Raw genomic sequence first — 26,173 nt, 5'->3', positions numbered from 1 at the left:
CAAAAAGGCACCCTCTGTAATGTTTTTCTAAAGTCCAGCCCAATGGAAAGAATGTCTTTAGGTGAATCCTAGACCTTGGACCAGGCAGGCAGCCTTGGTCTCATCTCAGAAGAGGTTTCCTCAGAGTGGAAGAGGTAGTATCACTCTTCCAGGTGCCCTTCCACCCACAAGGAATTCAAGATAACAACCTGAGAAGAAACTGCTTAATTCTTCGACTAAGGCAAATTAAAATATATCCTCCATTTCTTCAAGTTAGATACCATTAGCAGATAATTGAGCTGGTTGTAATGTTTATAAGTTAAATATAGCATGGCTCCTGAAGAACAAGAGGAGGCCACATCAAGAGGTAGGAGGGGCGATTTCGCAATATAAACAACCCCATACCTCCCGGGTGGGAAGCTCCACAGACTGAAAACTAACTGGTTCACAGAGAGAGACTCACCTACCGGAGTGAGAGTTCTGAGCCCCACATCAAACCCTTATGTGTGGGGATCCAGCACTGGGAGAAAGAGCTCCTGGAGCATCTGGCATTGAAGGCCAGAGGGGCTTGTGCGCAGGAGCTCCACAGGACTGGGGGAAACGGAAACCCCATTCTTAAAAGTGCACTGGATCCCAGAGCAAAGCAAAGTTGATATACTTAAGGTGATGAAAGGAAAAAACCTCCAACCAAGACTACTCTATCCAGCAAGGCTCTCATTCAGATTTGAAGGAGAAATCAAAACCTTCACAGATAAGCAAAAGTTGAGAGAATTCAGCAATACTAAACCAGCCTTACAACAAATACGAAAGGAACTTCTCTAGGCAGAAAAGAAAAGACAGCAACAGGAAACAAAAATGCCGCATATGACAAGGCTCACCAGTAAAGGTATATATATAGCAAAGATACGAAATCATCCATGCACAATTATACCACCAAAATCAGAAATCATGAGAAGAGGTGGGTACAAATGCAGGACACTGGAGATGAACTTGCAGTTAAGAGAACAACAACTTAAAACAATCTCGTATACATATAGACTCTTATATCAAAACTTCAGAATGACTGCAAACCAAAAATCTACAATTGATACACAAACAAGGAATCTCTGGAGAAGAAATATATCTCATAGTAAATAAGTGCATAATCCACCATGAAGGGGGTCATTTGACATCATTCTTGGAATGCTGAAGTCTTCTTCCATCTGATTTTCTCTCCATCAAAGAATTTATGATATTTATAATTAAATAATACAACTGTACAATTAAGTAATATAGGTCTACAATTGTATTATTAATAACCATTTCTCTCCATGGTACAATGTAAAGTCTATAATGTCTTGTTTATCACATTATCTAGAATGGTGTAATGCCTTTATTGAAGAATCAATGAGATGTAACAAATTGTGAGGACATATTTATATAATTACACTGTTTTTTAACCAACTTATACATTTTATATTTTACTTATTTTCAGAGGGTGTATTATTTTTGCTATTCTTACCAGTTAAGTTATTCTTTTTATTATGCTATATAAAATATTTAATGGTATATAAGGCTTTCTTCTTTATAAATTTTAGTTGCATAATACACACAATTTTAATATAATGCTAATTTTTAAAGAAAAATTGAAATGTAATAGATAATACTAAATACTAAAGATGAAAGCCATACAAAATGGGATAAAGCATAGAATAAATTTCCTATTTGTCTCAGCATATTTTCCATTCCACTTCGCCAAAGGGAGTCTCTTAATATGTTTCTTAAGATCCATGATATAATAATCTGTGTGAATGTAATTGTGTTTAGATATATGTATTTTATTTTGAAAAAAAAAAAAAAAAATTAAAGAACAGGCATTCTTCCTAAACCATGCAAACCAATCACTAGATATTACTGAACATGAAAAGAAAATTGTATACAGTGATGAATATATTTGCTTCGGAATTAGTGAACTAGCTAGTTACCTACAATTATAAAAGAGCTATGAAGATACAGCCGAAGGGTAAGATTTAAAATGTTCTTTAATTACTGTATGATATGCACTCAGAATTGTCAATTCAAACTGTTTCCAATTTGAATTCTACCAAGTTTTCTTAATTAGTTTCTAACAAGATTTGCTTCATTAAAAAAAAAAAAATATATATATATATATATAGCATGGCTCCTTACTTCTGAAAGCAAACTTTCCAGAGACATAGGATCCATCTTGCTGTAAACATTCCAAAGATTCAAACTTACATCCTGCAACTGCAACATAAGGGAAAAAACATGGAAATAATTAAGTCAATATCATCAGGACAATCAGAATTATTTTTTGATATTTAGAAATGACTATCTTGGTGAAAACTCAGTGATGAGAATAATAAATCAAAATTTTATCAATTTTATTAGAACATAAACATATTAATAAATATTGTCCCATTCAAGGAAACCACATTTTCAGAGACTTTGACACATCTTTTGAATTTCTTCAACGATGAGCATATATTTGTATACATACACACAAATATGTATATGTGTGAATGTATACCCTTTGTCTTTGTTTAAAATCAAATTTTAATTAAAATAACACATTCCTATAGTTTTAATTAAAATAACACATTCCTATAGTTCTAAAAAATCAAATACTAGTACTTTTTAATCCTCTACTCCAACGTTTCACAAACTTACATTAGCTTCAATCCTCAGAGGCAACCACCTTGAAGTGTTTTAACATTTTCATTTTGGTAATTACCTACATATTTTAATATAAGCTTCTATCACTGTTTCTTGATTTATCAATTTTGAAATTAAATACTGACTTATGGCAAAGATGTGCTCCTCTTTTGTGGTTTTTTTTTTTTTTGCTCTTTTAGGGCCATACTTGTGGCATATGTTCCATAATAAGTTCCCAGGCTAGGGGATGAATCAGAGCTGCAGCTGCCAGCCTACACCACAAACACAGCAACACCAGATCCCTAACCCACTGAATGAGGCCAGGGATCAAACTAACATCCTCAGGTAGAACTAGACAGGTTCATAACCTGCTGAGCCACAATGGGAACTCCAAAGATGTGCTCTTCTACACCCATCCCATTCTCACACTTCTTCTCTGCTTAAACATACACACCTTAACATTATCTAATATCAGAATATGACTTTTTGGTTACATTAGTACTGTTACATAATATGTATATATAATTTTCTGCAAGCCAAATACATACCATACTCCTATTAGCTTTCTTTTCTTTTTTTCTTTTTTTTTTTTTATTTTCCCACTGTACAGCAAGGGGGTCAGGTTATCCTTACATGTATACATTGCAATTACAGTTTTTCCCCCACTCTTTCTTCTGTTGCAACATGAGTATCTAGACATAGTTCTCAATGCTATTCAGCAGGATCTCCTTGTAAATCTATTCTAGGTTGCGTCTGATAAGCCCAAGCTCCCGATCCCTCCCACTCCCTCCCCCTCCCATCGGGCAACCACAAGTCAGCTTTCTTTTCTTTTTTCTTTTCTTTTGTTATTTCCCCAATACATTTTTTTGTCAGCATGGTGACTCAATTACACATACACGTACACATTCTATTTTCGCACATTATCATGCTCCATCCTAAGTGACTAGACACAGTTCCCAGTGCTACACAGCAGGATCTCACTGCTAATCCATTCCAAAGGCAATAGTTTGTATCTATTAACCCCAAGCTTCCCAACCACCCCACTCCCTCCCCCTCGGCAACCACGAGTCTGTTCTCCATGACTTTCTTTTCTGTGGAAAGGTTCATGTGTGCCTTATTTTAGATTCCAGATGTAAGTGCTATCATATGGTATTTGTCTTTCTCTGACTTACTTCATTCAGCATGAGAGTCTCTAGTTCCATCCAGGTTGCTGCAAATGGCATTATTTCATTCTTTTTTATGGCTGAGTAGTATTCCATTGTGTATAGAGACCACATCTTCCTAATCCAATTGTCTGTCGATGGACATTTGGGTTGTTTCCATGTCTTGATTATTGCAAATAGAGCTGCAATGAACATGCAGGTGCATGTGTCTTTTTTAAGGAAAGTTTTGTCCGGATAGATGCCCAAGCGTGGGATTGCTGGGTCATATGGTAGTTCTATGTATAGATTTCTAAGGTTATCTCCATACTGATCTCCATAGTGGCTGTACCGGCTTACATTCCCACCAACAGTGCAGGGGGGTTCCCTTTTCTCCACACCACCTCCAGCATTTGTTATTTGTGGACTTATTAATGATGGCCATTCTGACTGGTGTGGGGTGGTATCTCGTGGTAGTTTGGATCTGCATTTCTCAATCAGTGATGTTGAGCATTTTTTCATGTGCTTGTTGGCCATCTGTACATCTTCCTTGGAAAAATGTCTATTCAGGCCTTTTGCCCATTTTTCAATTGGGTTGTTGGCTTTTTTACTGTTGAGTTGTATAAGTTGCTTATATCCTACTAGCTTTTTTTTTTTTTTTTTTTTTTTTTTTGTCTTTTCTACAGCTGCACCCTTGGCATGTGGAGGTACCCAGGCTAGTGGTTGAATCGGAGCTGGAGCTGCTGGCCTACACCACAGCCACAGCAACGTGGGATCCGAGCCGTGTCTGCAACCTACACCACAGCTCACAGCAACGCCAGATCCTTAACCCATGGAGCAAGGCCAGGGACCGAACCCGCAACCTCATTGTTCTTAGTCGGACTCGTTAACCACTGAGCCATGAGGGGAACTCCCCTACTAGCTTTCTTAAACAAATTTTGGGAGTTCCCATTGTGGCTCAGTAGGTCAAGGACCCCACACTGTCTCCACAAGGAGGCAGGTTTGATCCCTGGCTTTACTCAGTGGGTTAAGGATCTGGCATTGCTGCAAGCTATGGTGTAGGTCGAAGATGTGGCTTGGACCTGGTGTTGCTGTGGCTGTGACGGAGGCCTCAGCAGCAGCTCCGATTCAACCCCTAGCCTGGGAACTTTTATACGCTACAGATGCAGCCATGGAAAAAAACAAAAAAAAAAACCCGTAAACAAATGTTGCTTTTTTTTCCAAGAGCTACCATAGCCTCGCTTTTTTGACTTGTATAATTAAAAAAAAAAAAAAAAAAAAAAAACCCTAAATTTTTTTTTCTAACTTCGACACTTAATTTGCTACAATGAGGTTTTCAAGAGCATCACTACCGTAATTTTGGAACAGTTATTTCTTTGTTGTGAGGGGCTCCCCTGTGCAACATCCCTGGCTTTGGCTCACTAGATGCCTATAACATCCTCCATCCAGGTAAACCAAAAGCATATCCAAATATTGTCAAATGACTTGGGGGTGTGGGTGGGGATGCAACAGCAAAATCATCCCATTTGAGAATCACTAGCTTAAACATATTAGATCATCAATTCCTTTTCTTCTTCCTTCATTCTGCCCTACCTATTATGTAAGCTTGCTGTGCAAATGCAACTTTCACTTTGATACTTATCTTTGCTATCCTGGCAATAATACGATAACGCTCACATGACAGATTCCATGGCCTAATTTATCTCCTTTTCTTGGTTAACTTGTTTGCTGGAGCACATCCTCCACTAGCTTTCTAAGAAAGGATTCATGGGAGTGTTAAAATGTCTTCATTCTGTCCTTACCACTGATTTGTCCTTATTACTGATGCTTTTTCCATTCTTTCGGATTATACGTTAGTCTCTCTGTGCTTCATTTTGGGTAGTTTCTACTGCTTTGACTTAAAATTCACTAATCGTTTCTTAGGGTCTAATTTAACATTAATGCCATCCAGTGTATATTTCATCTTAGATATTGCACTTTTCACTTCCAAAAGTTCAATTTGAAATATAATAAAATCCAATGAATTAAAAAATTTAATTTTATATTTTCTGTTTCTGTATAACATGATTACTCTTTCCTCTAGCTTCTTTTTTTTTTAGCTATTTCTTTGGGCCGCTTGCGCGGCATATGGAGGTTCCCAGGCTAGGGGTCTAATGGAAGCTGTAGCCACCGGCCTACGCCAGAGCCACAGCAACGCAGGATCCGAGCCGCGTCTGCAACCTACACCACAGCTCATGGCAACGCCGGATCGTTAACCCACTGAGCAAGGGCAGGGACCTAACCTGCAACCTCATGGTTCCTAGTCGGATTCGTTAACCACTGCGCCATGACGGGAACACCCCTCTAGCTTCTTAAACATATGGAAGAATTATAGTAACTGTTTTTATGTCCACGCCTAGAATTAGTGATTCTAACATTTCCATCAATTTTAGGTCCATTCTGATTGACTGATTGCCTAATTATCAGTAATGTATTCCTGCTTCTTTATAAACTGATAATCTTTGGATGCCAGAAAGCATGAATTTTACCTTGTTGGATGCCAGATTTTTTTTTCTGGCTGCACCACTGGCATGCAAAAATTCCCAGGCCAGGGACTGAACCTGCATCGCAGCAGTGACCCGAGCCACAGCAGTGACAATGTTGGATTCTTAACTGCTAGGCCACTAGGGAACTCCTAGGTGCCAGAAAATTTTGTATTCCATATAAATATTCTTGTGCTTTGTTCTGGAATGCAATTACTTGGAAACAGTTCCATCTTCCACCCCTCCAGGTCTTGCTTTTATAAATTGTTAGGAGGGTCCAGAGCAGGCTCAGACTAGGGCTGATTACTCCCTACTACTGAGATGAAACCCTCCTGAAAACTCTGAGTCCCTCTGTGACTTATGCATTTTTCCAGTCTAACTAATGGGAACAGGCACCATTTCCAGCTTTGAGCATGCATCAGGCACTACTGTGGAACACTCTCAGATTTTTTTTCTTCTCGCACTTTCAGTAGTTATGTCACACATGAATGCATTGATCCTACACTGCTGAATGCTTGGGATGGGGGGGTGGAGGGAGAGAGGAATCTTGAGAGATCTCAGGAGTTCTGTTTCGGGGCAGATCTTTCCTTTTTAGTACTCTAGCCATACCCTCACCAGACTCTCAGCTCCACCTACTCAGCTCAGGAAGTGCACTAGGATCTACCTGGGTACCCCTTCCCTGTGCCATGGCCTGGAATCTTCTCAAAGTACAGCTGACCCTTGAATAACATGGGAGAGTTATGGACACTGACCCTTGTGCAGTCAAAAATCCATGTTAAACTTAGGGTCAGCCCTCTGTATATGCAGTTTTGTATCCATGATTCTTATCTGTAGATTCAACCATGAATCATGGTGTAGTACTGTAGTATTTGGTACTGAAAAAAATCTGCATATAAGTGAAACTGTGCAATTCAAACTTGTGTTGTTCAAGGGTCAACTGTAGTAAGCAAGGGCAATCATGGAGCTCACCTTATTTCTATCTCAGAGAATCATTATTCTTTACTGCCTTATGTCTGTCTTGAAAACCACTGCTTCACATATTTTGTTTTAATGGTTTGTTTTGGTTGGGGAAGGAGAGAAATCGAGTTCCTGTGGTTTTATTGTATCGACTTATTCTTTCTCCCTATAGGTTATTTCATGATATTATTTAATCTTTAGTGTTCAAAAAAGGCATAGATAAATTTAAGGTTATTTTCCTCTAAGTGCTACTTGCTAAGTGATTTAATTTAAAATGTTCTATACATGCAAGCAGTCTAGTTTTACCAGCACTGTTTATTGAAGAGACTGCCTTTTCTTCATTATTGTATTTTTGTCCTCTTTTTCATAGTTAATTGACCATAAGTGCAAGGGTTTATTTCTCGGTTCCTTAGTATGTTCCATTGACCTATGTGTCTGTGTGCCAGTATCATAGTGTTTTGAATACTGCAGCTTTGCAGTATAATTTGAAGTCAGGGACCAGCTCTGCTCTTCTTTCTTAAGATTGTTTTGGCTATTTGGCATCTTTTGTGTTTCTATACACATTTTAAAATTATTTGTTTCAGTTCTGGGAAAAATGCCATTGGTATTTGGATAGGGATTTCACTGAATCTGTAGATTGCCTTGGGTAGTAGGGTCATTTTAGGAATGTTAATTCTCCCAATCCAAGAATACAGTACAACTTTCCATTCTGTGTCATCTTTAATTTCTCTCATCAGTGTCTTATAATTTTCTGAGTATAGGGCTTTTACCTCCTTACATAGATTTATACTTACATATCTTATTCTTTTAGATGAGACAGTAAATGGGATTGTTTCCTTAATTTCTCTTTTCTGATAATCCATTGTTAGTGTATGGAAATGCAACAGATTTCTGTCTGTTAGGTTTCTATCCTGCAACTTTACAGATTCATCGGTGAGCTCTACCAGTTTTCTGGTAGTGTCTTTAGGATTTTCCATGTAGTATCTTGTTATCTGCAAACAGGGACACTTTTACTTCTTCCTTTCTAATTTAGATTGCTTTATTTCTTTTTCTTCTGATTGCTGTGGCCAGGACTCTCAAAACTATGTTGAATAAAAGCTGCAAGAGTGGACATTCTTGTCTTGTCTTGTTCCTCATCTTAGAGGAAATGTCTTCAGCTGTGGGTCTGTCACATATAGGCATTATTAAGTTGAGGTATGTTCCTTCTGTGCCCATTTTCTGAGGCTTTAAAATTTTTTTGATTCAAGTATAGTTGATTTACAATGTTGTATTAATTTCAGGTGTCCAGGAAAGTGAATCAGTCAAATACCCATTTCCCTTCAGATTCTTTTCCCATATAGGTTATCAAAGAACATTAAGTAGATTTCCCTGTGCCATATAGTAGGTCTTTGTTGGTTATCTTTTCCACACAGAGTGGTGTATATATGTCAATCCCAAACTCCAAAGTCATCCCTCCCTGCCCCATTTCCCATTTGGTATTTCAAAATCTATGAGTCTATTTCTGTTTGGTAAATAAGTTCATTTGTACCATTTTTATTAGATTCCACATATAAATGACATCTTAGGATATCCTGTCTTTGTCTGACGTACTTCACTTAGTATGATAATGTCTAGGTCCACCCATGTTGTTGCAGATGGCATTATTTTGTTCTTTTTTGATTTTTATTTTAATGCTGAGTTAACATTCCACTGAATATATCTACCATATCTTCTATATCCACTCCTCTGTCAATGGACATTTAGGCTGCTTCCACATCATAGCTACTGTAAATAGTGTTGCAATGAATACTGGGGTGGGACATCTACTCGAAGAATAAGGAAGAAGGTGATTTCTTCCCTTTCTCACTTTCTTCGGATTATAAAAATGTAGCCCACCTAATGCTTGGGGCAGTGCTTCTTTGCCTGCCCACTTGTATCTCTCACAAGTGTCCTATCTTAATAAATCTAACTCTTGCCTATCAAAAAAAAAAAAAAAAAAAGAACAATGGAGTGCATGGAGGTTTTATTTATTTATTTGCAGTGAGAATTGCAACTTTTAATAATAATTAATTTAACTTTTTAAATTTTTTCCTTTTTAGGGCCGCACCCACTGCATATGGAGGTTCCCAGGCTAAGGGTCTAATTGGAGCTATAGCGGCCAGCCTACACCACAGCCACGGCAACACAGGATCCAAGCCACGTCTGCAACCTACACCACAGCTCACGGCAATGCCAGACCCTTAACCCACTGAGTAAGCCCAGTGGTTCCTAGTCAGTTTCATTTCCATTGCGCCAAAATGGGAAATCTATTATTATTATTATTTTTTAATCATAAATGGATGTTAAATTTTGTCAAAAGCTTTTTCTGTACCTATTGAGATGACGTGCTTTTTTATTTTTTGGCCACACACTTGGCAGTGTTGGATCCTTAACTCACTGCATTGGGCCAAAGATAGAACGAACCCATGCTGCCACGGAGACATCAGATCCTTAACCCACTGTACCACAGTGGAAACTGTGATCATATGGTTCTTATTCTTCAGTTTGCTAATGTGATGTATCACATTGATTGATTTGCAGATATTGAAAATTCTTTGTATTCCTGGAAAAAAACCCCACTTGATCTTGATGTATAATCCTTTTAATATTCTATTTAATTAGGTTTGATAATACTTTGTTGAGATTTTTACATAGGTTTCATCAGTGGCACTGACTCGTAATTTTCTTTTCCAGTGATATCTTTGTCTGGTTTTAGTATCAGGGTGATGCTGGCCACACTGAATGATTTTAGAAGTGTTCCTTCCATAGCATTGAGAACTATGTCTAGATACTCATGTTGCAACAGAACAAAGGATGGGGGAAAAATGTAATTGTAATGTATACATGTAAGGATAACCTGACCCCCTTGCTGTACAGTGGGAAAAAAAAAAAAAAAAAAGTGTTCCTTCCTCTACAATTTTTTGGAATAATTTCGGAAAAATAGGTATTAACTCTTCTACAAACGCTTGGTAGAATTCATCTGTGAAGCCGTCTGGCCCGGGATTTTTGTTTACTAGGAGATTTTTGGTATTATTTTATTTTATTCTATTTTCTCCTTTTTGGCCACCCTGTGGCATATGGAGTTCCTAGGCCAGGGACCACATCCGAGCTACAGTTGCTACCTATGCCACAAGCTGTGGCAACACCAGATCTTTAACCCACTGTGCTGGGCTGGGGATCAAAGCTGTGTCCCAGCACTCCAGAGACACTGTTGATCTCATTGCACCACAATGGGAACTCCTACTAGGAGTTTTTATTTTTATTTTTGGTCTTTTGTCTTTTTAGGGCCATACCCATGGCATATGGAGGTTCCCAAACTAGGGGTTGAATGGGAGCTGCACCTGCTGGCCTACATCACAGCCACAGCAATGTGGGATCTGAGCTGCGTCTGCATCCTTTGCCACAGCTCACAGCAACGCCAGATCCTTAACCCACTACATGAAGCCTGGGATTGAACCTGCGTCCTCAAGGATACTAGTCGGGTTCTTTAACCCCCCAAGCCACGATAGGAACTCCAAAGTTTTAAAATGACTGATTCAATTTCAGTCTGTTCATATTTATCATTTCTTCTTGGTTCAGTTTTGGGAGATTGTACCTTTAGAAGAATTTGTCCATCTCTTCTAGGCTGTCCCTTTTATTGGCAGACAGTTGCTCACAGTATTTTTTTGGTATTGTTTGTAATTTTCCCTTTGCATTTATTTATTTTGCATTTCTGATTTTATTGATTTGGGCACTCTCCCTCTTTTTTTCTTGCTAAGTCTGGCTAAAGGTTTATCAATTTTCTTTTTCAAAGAACCAGCTTTTAATTTCACTGATCTTTTCTTTAGTTTCTATTTCATTTATTTCTGCTATCTTTATGATTTATTTCCTTCTACTAACACTGGGTTTTGTTTTTTGTTCCATAGTTCCTTTAGGTGTAAAGTTAGGTTGTTGATTTCAGATTTACCTTGTTTTCTGAGATAAGCTTGTATCACTATAAACTTCCCCCTTAGAACTGTTTTTGCTGCATCTCACAGGTTTTGGATTGTTGTGTTTTCATTTTCATTTGTCTCTAGGTAATTTTTTATTTCCTCTTTGATATCTTTAGTGATTCATTTGTTGTTTAGTAGCATGTTGTTTACATTCCATGTGTTCATGTATTTTGCAGGTTTTTTTCTTGAAGTAAATTTCTAGTCCTAGTGTTGTGATCACAAAAGATGTTTGATAGGATTTGGATTTCAATTTTCTTTTTACCAAGGCTTGTTTTCTGGCCTACTGTGTGATCTATCCTGGAGAATGCTCCACATGCACTTGAAAAGAAGGTGTATTCTGCTGCTTTTGGATGGAATGCTCTATATTTATCAATTAAGTCTTTCTGGTTTAATTAATCATTTAAGGCCAGTGCTTTCTTACTGAGTTTGTGTCTGTCCACTGATGTAAGTGGGGTGTTAAAGTCCTATACTATTATTTTGCTATTGTCAACTTCTCCCTTTATGTCATTAAAATCTGCTTTATGTATTTAGGGGTTCTTATATTGGGTGTATATATGTTTATAATTATTTTTGTTTTTGTTTTAAGGGCCACGTCTGCAGCTTATGCAAGTTCCTAGGATAGGGGGTTGAACTGGAGCTGCAGCTGCCAGCCCATACCACAGTCAGGGCAAAGCCACACCTGTGACCTATGCTGCAGCTTGCGACAATGTCAGATCCTTAACCCACAGAGTGAGGCCAGGGATCAAATCTACATCCTCATGGATACTAGTCAGGTTCTTAACCCATGGAGCCACAATGGGAACTCCTCTATTTATAAGTGTTGTATCTTCTTCTTGGATTGATCCCTCATTATGTAGAGTCCTTCTTTGTCTCTTATAATAATAGTTACTTTAAGGTCTATTTTCCTAGTTGGCTTTCTTTTGATTTCCATTTGCACAGAATACCTTTTTCCATTCTCTCACTTTCAGTCCATGTGTGTCTTTAGATCTGAAGTGACTAGGCAGCATATATACAAGTCTTGTTTTTGTATTCATTCAGCCACTCTTTGTCTTTTGACTGGAGCATTTAATCTATTTATATTTAAGATAATTATTGATATGTAGGTTCTTATTACCATGTTGTAAAATGTTTTCAGGTTGTTCTGCAATAGGGAAGAACAAATCTGACTCCATATTAGATGCATTTCTTTTACTTTAACCTTTGTATTCTATTGATTTTGCTTCAAGGATGTTGCCTACAGCCTGAAATATACAGGATAGCCCATTTATATAGAGTTTAAAAATTTCAGAACAGGGAGTTCCCATCATGGCGCAGTGGTTAACAAATTCGACTAGGAACCATGAGGTTGCAGGTTCGGTCCCTGGCCTTGCTCAGTGGGTTAAGCATCCAGCGTTACCATGAGCTGTGGTGTAGGCTGCAGACGTGGCTCGGATCTTGCGTTGCTGTGGCTCTGGCATAGGCCGGTAGCTACAGCTCTGATTAGACCCCTAGCCTGGGAACCTCCATATGCCACAGGAGTGGCCATAGAAAAGGCAAAAAGACCAAAAAAAAAAAGAAAAAAAATTTTTTCAGAACAGAGAATTACATCTGTCTTATTGGACAGGAACACTGTGACCTGACCTATGTGGACAGCAACGAAGAATTCCTCCTACACCAAGAAAGTCTTCAGCAACCAACCATACCCCTCCCTCACCTTGCCTTTTAAAATACTTTGTTGAAACCCTTCAAGAAGCTCAGGGTTTTGGGGGGCATGAGCCCCCTGTTCTCCTACATGATCCTACAGTAGATGTTTTTCTGCTCTAAACTCTGATGTTTCAGTTTGGCCTCACTGTGCATCAGGCACACAAACTTGCATTTGTTAAGTTTTTATGGGTCTTCGTTTTCCTTTCTTCTTTCTCTTGTGATTTGATAACTATCTTAAGTTTTATGCTTGGATTTGTTTTTCTTTTGTGTGTGTATATCTATTCTAGATTTCTGGTTTCTGGTTACCATGACAAAACCATGCTATTGTCTATAGCAATCTATATACATACTTGTTTTAAATTGCTGATCTCTTCATTTAACAATCCCACATCTGTATTCTCTTCCCCTCACAATTACTGTCTTTGATGTAGATAGGCAGCTAGATAGATATAGATATATTTTTGGCTGCATTATTTATGGCATGTGAAGTTCCCAGGCCAGGGATTGAACCTGCACCACAGCAGTAACATTGCTGGATCCTTAACCCACTGGGCCACCAGGGAACTCCTGATATCATATTTTATGTATGTTTTATGTATCCCTTAACCACTAATTGTGGATATAAATGTCTTTACTATTTTTGACTTTCAACCTTCCTAATAGGTTTGCACATGGATGATTTCCTACCTTTACTGTATGTTTTCCTTTACTAGCGAGTTTTTCACTTCATAATTTTCATGTTTCCAGTTGTGGCCTTTTTTTTGTTTAGAAAAATCCCTTTAACATTTCTCGTCAAGCTGGTTTGGTGGTGCTAAGCTCTTTTGGCTTTTGACTGTTTGTAAAGCTTTTGATCTCTCCATCAGATATGAATTAGAGCCTTGCTGGGTAGTGTATTCGTGGTTGTTATTTTTTCCCTTTCATCTCTTTAAATACATTGTGGCACTCCCTTATGACCTGCACAGTTTCTGATGAGACATCAGCTGACAGCCTCATGGGAGTTCCTTCATATGCTACATGTTGCTTTTGCCTTACTGATTTTAATATTCTCTTTAATTTTTGCCATTTTAATTACAGCATCTTAGTGTGTTCCTCTTTGGGTTAGGAAAGTTTTCAACTATTATGTCTTCACATATATTCTCACAACTTTCTCGTTCTCTGCTCTTTCTGAAAACCCTATAAGGCAAATATTAGTGCACTTAATTAGTGCACTTATCCCAGAGGTCTCGTAAACTGTCCTCATTTCATTTTTTAGAAACTGTTTTGCTGTTAGTGGGGGTGGTTTATTCTTTTTTGGTTTTTGGTCACTGTCACGCCATATGGAGTTTCTGGGCCAAGGAACTGATTTGAGCCACAGTTGTGACCATTACCATAGCTGCAGCAATGCTGGATCCTTTAACCCACTGTGCCAGACTAAGGATCAAACCTGCATCCTGGCACTGCACAGATGCTGCCAATCCCATCGCTTCACAGTGGGAACTCACTTCATTCTTTTTCTGCATTTAGCATCAGTTATTTCCATTATTCTGTCTTCCAGTTAGCTCATTCATCTCTCTGTATCATTTAATATACTGATAATTTCTTCTAAAGTATTTTTAATTTCAGTTATCTGTCATCTCTGTTTGTTCTTTCTATTTTGTAACTCTGTTAAAAACATCTAATTTCTCATTCTGTGCATCCATTCTTTCCCCATGTTCTTTGATCATCTTTATGATCACTATCTTGTACTTTCTTGGGCAGACTGCCTATTTCCACTTTACTTAGTTCTTCCTCTAGGGTTTTTTTCCCCTCTTTCTCTATTTTAGGACCACACCCGTGGCATATGGAGGTTCCCAAGCCAGGGGTTGAATCAAAGCTGTAGCCGCAAGCCTAGCCACAGTCACAGCATGTGGGATTTGAGCTGCGTCTGCAGCCTACACCACAGCTCACAGCAATACCGGATCCTTAACCCACTGAGTGAGGCCAGGGATGTAACTGCATCCTCATAGATCCTAGTCGGGTCCATTAACCACTGAGCCATGAAGGGAACTTCTAGGATTTTATCTTGTTCCTTTGTCTGGAACATTTTCCTCTGTTGCCTCACTCTGCCTAAGTTGCTATTTGTATTTTTATGTACCTGGTAGGTTAGTTATGTTTCCTGACTTTGGAGAAGTGACATTCTTAGGAGAATGTCTTATACATCCTGGCAGTGCACTTCCCTCTCACCATTCAGGCTTATGCTCTAAGGATTCCCCCTATGAGATCCTTCTGTTGTGGAGAGCTATTTGGGTTGTGTGGTAGGATTTGCTGCCCCACTTTGTACAGAGGCTGCTAGCTGGCAGGGCTGGAGAACCTCAGGGAGCCTTGGGACTTAATGCTGGCTCACTAGTGGGTGGAGTCAGAGCCCAGGAGACTCCAAGGCTATTGATTGCCCTCTAGTGGGTGAACCCTGGTCCTGGGGTTGGTACAGACCACCTGCAGGCAAACCAGAGTCCTGGAGTCTGGTTTCAGGGCCCAGGGATCCCAGAGCTAGTGTCATATTGCTGGTAGGAAAGGCAGCATTTCCTGATACAGTTGAGTTCAGGGTCCAGGGTGTTCTGAAGCTTGTGTTTGCTTGTTAGTGGGCAGGACTGGAGCCCAGCTTGTCTGAGTGTAGGCTCTGGCTGGCTCCACAGGCTATGGAACTGTGGTTTTCCTGTGTGTGGTGTCTAGTTAATGAGGCTGGTCCAGAGGCTACTGCAGGGGTCCTGGAGGACAAGACCAGGGTCCAGGAGATTCTAGTGCCTGCCTGCTGGTGGGTGGAGCTGGGGACTATGCATTTGATGGGCAGGGCCTTATCTAGAAGTGGCTGTAGGCTCAGGAGGTTTTTAGGTAGACTGCCTGTTGATGGGTGTGGCTGTTTCCTCCACCCAGATAGTTGTTTGGCCTGAGGTGTCCAGCATTTACACCTACAGGCCACTGGTTGGGGCCAGGTCTCCATGTGAAGGAGCCAGAGGGAAGATTCCACAATGTTGCTGCTAGCAGCAGTGTCCACATGGTAGCAGGAAGCTCTCAGGGAATGGCTGCTGCTATACTCTTAGGATGTGGTGTAGTTGTCTCCTGACCCTCTGGGACCAACAGGTAAGTCTGGCCCAGGCTCTTATCAAATTACTGCTTCTGTCCTGAGTCATGGAGTGTGTGAGATTTTTTGTATGCCTTTAAGAGTGAAGTCCCTATCTTCCTCAATCTTGTGGGACTTCTGAAATTAAGCCCTGTTGGCCTTCAAGGCCGAAAGCTCTGGGAGCTCATCTTCCAAATGCAAGGCCTCCAGGCTAAGGAGCCCCTTAAAAACACCATCCTACAATGAAAATCTACATTAATGGAGCTCCCTGGTGGCCTAGCAGTTAAGGATCCAGCATTGTCACTACTGTGGCTTGGGTCACTGCTGTGGCACAGGTTTGATATCTGGCCTAAGAACTTTTGCATGCCACAAGTGTGGCAAAGAAAAAAAATCTACACTACTTTGTAAAGGTTTTCTTGAAAGAAGATTTTGTTCCTTTGGGATGTGACTTCATGGTGTGAAGCGCCTTAATGCAGGAGCTATAAGCGTACCCTATTTGGGCTGCCTGAATTGTGAAGCCTCCTAAGGCAATGCTTTCCAATGCTAATTTAGTGGCAGCACAGGCTCTACAGCCAGACCCTCTACACTGGATCCTAGCCCTGCTACTAACTAGCTACCATCTCTGTGACTCTGGGAAATTCATTTAACCTTTCTGTAAAATAGGGATAATTATGTACCTACTTCAAAAGGTTACTGTTAAGAATTAAAGTAAATTCATAGAAAATGCTTAGAACAGTGCCTTACATACAGGAGACATGATAAATGCCTAGTTTATACAACTAATTAAAAATAAACATTTCCATTGTCACTAAAAGTATTAAGCTTCCTCTCTATTTCCTATGGCCTGCCTCCCTTTAAGCCCCTATTATTATAAATTAGAGAGCATTACTTGGTATTGGGACAGCTCCCACAGCTTTGTTGATGTTCTGACTTATAGTCAATGTGACAAAACTGTAGCTTTAGAGCAAGAAAAGTGGGGCTGATGTAGGGTGTGCCTCTTCATCCCTATAGTCCATGTTCCTCTACAGTACAGGGTTTGCCAGGTGAGCCTCACTAATTTCTTAAGGACACTGCCACTCAAAAGGAAGGGCAGGACTTAGTCCTGGGCCTTGCTTCCAAAGTTCCCACTTACTGTAGCCCTAAAATTATGTTCCCATTTCTAGCATGTCGAAAGCTCCCTCTCCCTGGTTCCTGTGCTGGGGCAGGTCATCTCAGTGGGGATCCCATGGAGGAGGCATGTGGATATCAGGTCATCCTCCCTAATGTATACCCTGGATGATCCCCACTCCCAGTCTCATTCATTAATTCATTTAACAAACATTTATTAGTCATCCTGCAGGTGCAAAGAATATTGAAATAAAAGATGACTGTTCTTATCACTAAGGCTAACCCTTTTATTCCTCTAGTATACAGTACTTATACAAAATTCTGCACTGTCCCACTTCTCTTGAATAGTTAAATTATATGCACTTCTGAGAGACAAACAACAAGAAGACTGCTTTTGTTCTCAAGGCGCTTTCAATTCAGAGACCGGGGTGGATCTGTGTGTGTGGGTGACAAATGTGTTGACAGAGATGATAAAAGCTATAAAAAGGAGTCAGCCAAGGGTGCTATAGTGAACTCAGAATGGAGAAAGGGGAGGAAGGAGGACAGAGAAGAACTCCACAAATAAAGGACCCAAGAGTTCGGTTTGAGGACCAGCCTTAAACAGCAAGTACTTTCCATTTAAAGTCTTGTAAGTTGCTCCAAACCCTTTGGAGGTCACTGCAAGCTTTTCAGGGTTATAATGAACACTCACACTGAGGTCCTTCAAAAAATCAACCCAGTGGTGGACAAAAATCAGGTGTACCGCTTTTCATACATACCTCGTATTTCATGGTAAAAAATCCATCCCCTCCAATGCCCTCAAGTGCGAAGGCCTGTACAATTGGCCATTTCTCCACTACAAACATATCAAATATCTGCAAGTGACCTAGAGGAATCAAGTAAAACATGTATCAAATACCATCTTGGACACAGCTGAATAAACCTGATCTAATGTGGTCAGACAGGCATCGTTTCTCACAAGTTCGCGACAGCCTCACCTGGTAAAATAAAACTGAAACAGATAAAATGGCTAGATATTAACAATAGAAATGAAAGTCAAAGAAAATACAAACTATAAACAAATTGCAAAAATTCATATTTCTCTAAAGTATTTTCACATTCTAGTTTCCCAAGTAAGTAATTAATAAATAAAGAGTGGCCTATTACATCTGACTTGTATCACTTAGAGGATATAATTATTTATAGACCAAAACTTGGTTCCTTTTCCCTAAGAAACATAGCTAACCAACTTCCTCAAGGGAAAATTACTAAATCAAAAATTTCCCTTTCTTATAACAGTAAGTTTCAATGTAAAAGTTGTTTTTATTTTTTTTAAATAAGATACAAACACAGCTAAACTTGACTTTTTCCCCTGTATTTTTACACATTATTTTTGAGGCTCACTGTCAGCATACTTATAACACCTACACAAATTTCTTATTAGCAAGACGCCCCACATCTACAGTCCATGTATAATAAGTGGTATAGATTAGACAGAAACTAAGGTAAATCCTTTATCAGTTTTTCCATCTGACTGCTGGTAGCTTGCTGTACTGCTACTGAAACTTCAGGTATAAACACTGGCTTGCACTGGAAAATTCCCAAATTTCATTCTGCTTAATATTCTTTGCCTTTAGTGAAAATAGATCAATGGGTTTTGCAGCTGAATGCCTCCACTGATCAGAGAAGTAAGGACATGGGACACACACACCATCCCAGCAAGGTTCCAAAACGGCTGACCATCAGATACGCACCTTGAGAGCTGTAAGGAATGCCAATTCTACTACAGTCTCGAACCATGTCCACAAAGCTGGCGATTTTAAATTCTTCTGCAGCTTCCTCATCCTCATACTAAAGAAGGAAGTTAAAATGAAAACAGGCCCTAGAGACATCATACAAAGGCTCTCATTTTCTCTGCATTTTTATTAGTTGTCCCAAATGTCCCAAGAGGGTGTTTTTGTTTTTTGCTTTTTAGAGTCGCACCCACGGCATATGGAGGTTCCCAGGCTAGGGGTCCAATCGGAGCTACAGCTGCCGGCCTACGCCACAGCCACAGCAACTCGGGATCTGAGCCGTGTCTGCGACTTACATCACAGCTCTCAGCAACACCAGATCCTCAAACCACTGAGCAGGGCCAGGGATTGAACCCACATCCTCATGGATACTAGTAAGGTTCCTTACTGCTGAGCCACAGCAGGAACTCCAAGAGGATTTTTTTAGTAAAAAAAAAAAAAAAAATTTTTTTTGGTTGCCTTTTTGTCTTTTTAGGGCCACACCCCTGGCATGTTGAAGTTCCCAGGGTAGAGGTCTAATCAGAGCTGTAGCCACCAGCCTACACCAGAGCCACAGAAATGCCAGAGCCATAGAAACGTCAGACCTGAGCTGCACATGAGACCTACACCACAGCTCAAGGAATGCCGGATCCTTAACCCACTGAGGGAGGCCAGGGATTGAACCCAAAACCTCATGGTTCCAGGTTGGATTCATTAACCACTGAGCCACGATGGGAACTCCCTCCAAGAGGATGTTTTTAAAATCAACTTTGTGGCGTTGCCGTCATGGCACAGCGGAAACAAATCCAATTAGGAACCATGAGGTTGCGAGTTCGATCCCTGGCTCACTCAGTGCGTCACGGATCTGGCGTGGCTGTGAGCTGTGGTGTAGGTCGCAGATGTGGCTCAGAGCCCGAGCTGCTGTGGCTGTGGTGTAGGCCAGCAGCTGTAGCTCCGATTGGACCCCTAGCCTGGGAACTTCCATATGCCATGGGTATGGCTCTAAAAAGCAAAAAACAAAACAAAACAAAAAACAACTTTATATGTTTGCTGGTCAGAAACATTGTTATTCCCTTACCTTACACCACACACAAAAATCAACTCAAAGAAACCTAAATGGAAGAGATAAAAGGTGTCCACAAAAATCCCCCAAATGCTCACATGGAAAGAAGCGTTCTTGACCTACATCAGATTACAATTTCCATGAAATCTTGAGTCCCAATTTAATTCCCAGCCAAACCTTTAAAATGGGTTCAAAGGGAAAGAGAAACACATACTAAGAAATCCAAACACAGAAATGTCACAGAACTTATGAAAGGCCATTGAGGCAGTTCCTAGGCCTGAGGGAATAGATCCAGGCTGGTGATGAAGAAGCAGGGCAGGAAGGTAGGTTCACAAGCCTACCATTAGGTCCCAATTTGAAGAGTCCTTTTTGTTTGTTTCAGGAATATAATTTATCTCTAAGGTAGCCTCATAATGACATAGGAAAAATTCCCCTAAAACAAATAACCTTTTTTGTGTAACCATATTTTGCAATTTGATTTTCTTAAGGGTCTCCTGTTCTGATTCTACTTTCCTGGAAGATTATCTTTAGAGCATCTCTAAGGGCCTATTCCATCTTTTCTCCTCACCTCATTTTCAGTCATGCAGTGGAAATGCAGATTTCTCCAATGTGCCACATAGGGTAAGAGATAGTGATAGTTTACAGGATTACAGTACAGATGGACACTATCTGATTTAATCAATATAATCACATCTGCAAAAACAAAAAACAAAAAAAACACAACCAAATTAAAACACAAGATGGTCAAAAGCATTTCCTTAGGACATCCTGACCACATTATCAGTAAAACCATTACAACTACTTCAGAGACAATGTAACAAAACTCTAAACTGAAAATTCTTTAATTAGGCAACATGCTTCAAAGTGAGTATAGAACACCCAAGTGTAGACAGCAAGGATTTCCTTGTCCCCACACAACACTTCTACCACCACAGTTCCCTTATTAAGGTAGTGCAGGCACAGAATAAGTCAAAAGAACAGCTTTCAGGGTTTGCAAAGTTCAACACAGCAAAATCAGTTGTACCAAACTTCACTGAGAAGATAAACAGTAAAAGGAAACTCCATAGCCAAAAGCCATTGAGGCAGGAAAATAGTGCCAAATATGGCCAGTGACTGGTTCTCCTGCTGACATCAGTATCTAAAGTTCTTGGCTGCTGGCTCATCTGGCTCAAGACAATTGTAGGCCCAAGGATGTCACCTGTCAGTGCCTGTCAGCACATCCCTTTCCTTGGGAACTGGGAAGGGTTACAGTATACAGGGGTGAACTCTGTACACAGGAAAGGCTAAGAGGAAGGAAGCAGAGGCAAATGGACAAGCCTTCCATAAATAGATCTACAGTTCACATTATTTAAGGAACAACCGTCAATGCTGGTGGGTTAAATAAATTAAACAATCTCAATGGTGCAGATAAAACAACATAAACTAATAAACGAGCCATGGAATGGAGCAGGAGTATTAAACCAGTTTGAACACTGAAAAAGAAAGCAGTCATACTTGCAGAAAAAAGGCAGAGGCTCCATTCCATGACTCCTCAGACACCAGAGTCATTTGGTCTCTTTCTAACAAGGTGACACTAAGGAAGAGACTAGAGGAGGTAGCTGGAGGTGAGAGAAGAGCATGGGGGCAAAGAGCATCTGAGGCAATGCCAACACAGTGGTACAGTGTGACTGACCATGATCCATGGAAACTTAAGTCCAGTGAATACTGATCTCAGCTGACAACACTGCTAGGTGGCCTCATGAAATAAAGCTCCATGAAGGTGGCTTTTTAAGTCACTCTGAGTGCCACATGTGGTCATACTCAAGGTGTTCTAGGAACACAGCCTGAAAGGCCTCTTTACTGCTGGCTCTCAGCTAAGTGCTGGAGTTAAAAGGTAGCCAGGGAGAGGAAAGAGGCCCCCTCTCATCCTGGCTGGGAGACTCCCCCCACCACTGCCACCCGGAGTCACATGAGGATCACCAGCTCAATAATGAGAGTGTGGTGTCACAGAAGGCTTCCTGTGTCGACTGTACTCTTAGAATCCAGTAAAAGAAATAATGCAACAGTTACTAAATCTAAGCATGCTTGGGATCTCAGACGACTAATGTCATCACAACAGATTTTAATAGACTAGACAATTAGGGAAAAGAAGAAAGCATAAGAGAATTGAATGAACACTTAAACCACTTTAAAAGTTTCTTTTAAAAATAAACCCTGGGAGTTCCCGTCGTGGCTCAGTGGTTAAAGAATCCGACTAGGAACCATGAGGTTGCGGGTTCGATCCCTGGCCTTGCTCAGTGGGTTAAGGATCCGGCGTTGCCATGAGCTGTTGTGTTGGTCGCAGACGTGGCTCGGATCCTGTGTTGCTGTGGCTCTGGCATAGGCTGGTGGCTACGGCTCCGATTAGACCCCTAGCCTGGGAACCTCCATATGCCACGGGAGCAGCCCTAGAAAAGGCAAAAGACAAAAAGAAAATAATAATAATAATAAAATAAAAATAAACCCTTTGTGGAGTTCCCATTGTGGCTCAGCGGAAACAAATGTGACTAGCATCCATGAGGACAAAGGTTCAATTCCTGGCCTCGCTCTGTCAGTTAAGGATCTGGCGTTGCCGTGAGTGGTGGTATAGGTCACAGATGCAGCTCAGATCTGACGTTGCTTTGGACCTGGCATAGGCCAGTGGCTACAGCTCCAATTGGACCCCTAGTTTGGGAACCTCCATACGCCTCAGGTGTGGCCCTAAAAAGACAAAAAATAAATAAAAAATAAAAATAAACCCTTTGTGTTTGTCTCTTTTCCTCTCAGATAAATAGAGATCAAAATTTAGAAGCATAAATCCAGTAAACTAAGCTTTCCAGCTACTTGTATTTAAAAAAATGAATTTATTGGAATTCCCTGCTGGCTCAGTGGGTTAAGGATCCAGTGCTATCACTGCTATGACTCTGATTACTGCTGTGGCAAAGGTTTGATCCCGGGCCTGGGAACTTCTAGATGTTGTGAGGGGCAGCCAAATAAATAAATTAATAATATACAATGAATTTATTATAAGCACTCATTGTGCTAGATGACAAGATAAAGACAAAGATATGCAAAAAAGAGCACTACTGAGGATATAAACTATTTCGTTAATTTTTGTACTGCAGTGGCCTTAGTAACCTTGGCTGTAGTGAAATATGTGGCTAGTACAAGCATCTGCCTCTTTTTTTTTTTTTGGCCACATCCACAGCATGGGGAAGTTCCTGGGCAAGGGAACCCATGTCACAGCAGCGACTGGAGCCACAGCAGTGCCAACACCAAATTCTTAACCTACTGAGGCACAACGGAACTCTGCATCTGCCTTTTTACAACTCTCTAAATGTGTTGCCAAGATGAATTCTTTCTAAACCAGTGTAAGAAAGTATTTTTTAAAAATAAAAATCTGAAACTAAATTTGAATTGAAAAATATTTAACAGAAGGAATAATTTCAGCCTGTTCTCTCTTTATTTCCTAACAAAAAGAAAATTTTTAATCAGTCCTTAATAAGGACAGGTACTTAAGGACTTTACTACAGAAAAATTTTCACATACAGCAGACCTGGGTTCTTCAACCTCGGAACTACTGACAGTTTAGACCAGATCGTTCTTTGCTGTGGGAAGCTATCCTGTGTGTGCATTGTAGGGTGTTTTGCAGCACCCCTGGCCTCTATACACTCTGCCCTGTTGTGACAATCAAACTGCATTCAGGGAGTTCCCATTGTGGCTCAGTGGTAACGAACCTGAATAGTATCCATGAGGATGCAGGTTTGAACCCTGGCTTCACTCAGTGGGTTAAGGATCTGGCATTGCTGTGAGCTGCAGTGTAGGTCACAGACTCGGCCTGGATTTAGCATTGATGAGGCTGTGGTGTAGGCCGGCAGCTGCAGCTCTGATTCGACCCCAGCCTGGGAACTTGTATATGTCAGGAGTGTGGCCCTAAAAAAGCAAAACAAAAAACAAAAAACAAAAAAACTCCCAAAACTGTATTCAGATATTGCCAAATGTCCTCTGCGGGATAAAACTGCCCCCAGTTGAGAATCACTGCACTAGATCTACAGCAAGATTATTTCAACATCAGATGCTTGCTTTCATGCATCCCCCAGCTGCTTCACAAGAGCTGTCTCTTGTCCATTTTGATTTGTGTATTCCTGTGTCTCCTGATCCATCTGGCAGACAAGTCATGATGCTAAGTATGTGATAGCAGAGATAGCTCCTGGGCATTACCCCACAGCAGCATCAACACGGGATGAGTGTCTCAGAGCCGAGGAAAGGGGAATGTAAGTAGAAAGCCTGCATTGTGGTCACAGGCATCATCATGAATTACAGTCACACAGAAAACAATTCCCAAAGACAGAGCAGGACAAAGAGTCTTTGTTCCTAAGCTGAAGAGCCACATGAAGTCTTCCTGGTAGGAGTAGCCTGCAGGCTCATCCTTGACTCACAGCTGAAAGTGCTTTCATAGGACAACAGCACATAATATGAACCTCCCAGCATGCAGAGGCAGTGGGCAATTCAAAGGAAAACTAGTGCTTTGCCAAGAAGATATAAAGCCAAACATTGATGTTTACTTTTTTCTTCTAAAGCTGATTTACTCAGTAAACATATTCTGAAAACTACTTGTCACTAGTCTCTTATATCCATCAGGTGACCAACAGAACATACTACTTAATATCTCAGCAAAGAAAAAATGTTGGTTTTCATTAATTAAAAAAAGCAAAAACTTACTGGGGCTTCAGGCTATTTTAAATTTGGTATTTTTCCACAAAAGGATCATTAAGTAAGAATCCAAAGGAATAAATCACCTACTCCTCTCACACAAAGAATTTATCAATATATACTTACCATCAAGAACTTCTTCAGAAAACCCAGATTTCTCAAAATCACTGGTATTCTGATTGTACAAACCGAACAGAAGATAATTTGCCAGCTCTCTGCAGCCTTCATTGTACCTGCTATCGATTCCTGCAAGGCAAAGGAGGCTATGATCAGCTGTACTGTACTGGCGGGGGTGGGGGTAACTGAGCTCCAATAGTTTGCTCTTGATCAGCAAAACCCTGATGGTGAGGTTAAAGGCAGTACTTCAGACCAGTTTTGCACCTGAAATCAAACAACTCTCTCTGCGAAAGCAGGCCTCAGTATCAGCTACCCTTACTTGGATTCAAGATCTATATAGTTGAGACAGTCAAATAGTGTAGACTATAGAAACCCGTTCATTTAGTCAAACACAATTCTTGAGGATAGAAGGAACCAGAAAATACAGTCCAAGTTCTGTCATGGCTGGTTAAAGATTTCATAATATTTTCAGCTGGAATAAGAACAGGCATCAGAAACCTTTACCAAAATATGTGGGACCAGATAAAGGGGGATTAAGGTGGTTTGAAAAAAACTCAAAGAAATGAAAAGAGGACCAGTGAATGAATCTATGGACATTTGTCATTTCACGAATATTTATGAGGCCCGAGGCCTAGCACTGTGCTGGATGCTGAAGTGTGTGGCAAATATACCAACAAATGGTCCTCACAAAGCTTACAGTGTAGAGGTGCTGGGTCAGAGATAAACAAAAGGAAATTAAGCAAGACAGCCTTCACAACTGCCTTTCAATGCTGCAGACACATATACTACCTGGTTCCTGGGTGTCTGTGGCTCTGGCAAGAGGACATGTCAACGGCAGGAGGCAGCCGTCTATGTGAGGGTAAGAGGAAAGAGTGGGGCAGAAGAAGCTCCAAGAATGAAAATATGGCTGAAGCCCGAGAAACAGGACTGCCAAAGGTTATTCATATCAGTGAAAAGTATTGGCTATTCAGACCAGAAGGGCCTAAGAACCACCTGTGGCAGAGGACTTCAAATATGGGAAGGCTACTTTTTCAACTAGATCAAAGTACACCCTCTCCTATCCCATCCAACACTTCCGTGAAGGGAAGGATGAAAAAGAATCAAAAGCAGGAATGACCAGGCCTACAAAAGCCCTGAAGCCGAAATGGCTACGAAATTAAAAATAACCAGTAGACTGGGCAGCATGTCCTCGTCTAAGGATTCCAGTTACATAAACTGCCACAAAAACAAAGGCAAAAAACACTACATGTAAGCACGGTACTCTAGTTGATAAAGTTGTTTCTTATAGGATATCATGGGTTAACATTAAATTGGATACTACCACAAATGTATACTGGAATTACACAAGTAAATGGATGGTGGATGGTAGATGACAAGCTTTTCCTTGGTGGAATGGGAGTTTACAGATAAGCAAGAGAAGGAGAC

The 26,173-nt window shown here is 40.4% G+C and overlaps 1 protein-coding gene across 6 annotated transcripts in view; it reads right to left on the bottom strand.

The window, feature by feature from the left end:
- DNAAF9 (dynein axonemal assembly factor 9) overlaps positions 1–26,173 on the bottom strand; it is a 152,369-nt gene that overhangs the window by 97,452 nt on the left and 28,744 nt on the right. For all 6 annotated transcript variants that reach the window (XR_014832059.1, XM_021078125.2, XM_021078124.2 and 3 more), the window contains exons 3-7: positions 24,758–24,877; positions 20,490–20,614; positions 18,841–18,937; positions 17,866–17,972; positions 2,149–2,226 (exon numbers count right to left, since the gene is read on the bottom strand). Coding sequence is in view for 5 of the 6 variants with exons in the window: in XM_021078125.2 (XP_020933784.2) it covers positions 2,149–2,226; positions 17,866–17,972; positions 18,841–18,937; positions 20,490–20,614; positions 24,758–24,877 (527 nt within the window). In the remaining variant the exon portion in view is untranslated. The remainder of the gene's footprint in view (positions 1–2,148; positions 2,227–17,865; positions 17,973–18,840; positions 18,938–20,489; positions 20,615–24,757; positions 24,878–26,173) is intronic.

This window comes from Sus scrofa, chromosome 17 (assembly GCF_054392235.1).
Source record: "Sus scrofa isolate SSC_HxYL_T2T_F1_AM1 chromosome 17, Sscrofa_HxYL_maternal_Yorkshire_Landrace_v2.0, whole genome shotgun sequence".
NCBI classification, from domain to species: domain Eukaryota; kingdom Metazoa; phylum Chordata; class Mammalia; order Artiodactyla; family Suidae; genus Sus; species Sus scrofa.
This window is presented reverse-complemented; position numbering and strand designations above follow the sequence as displayed.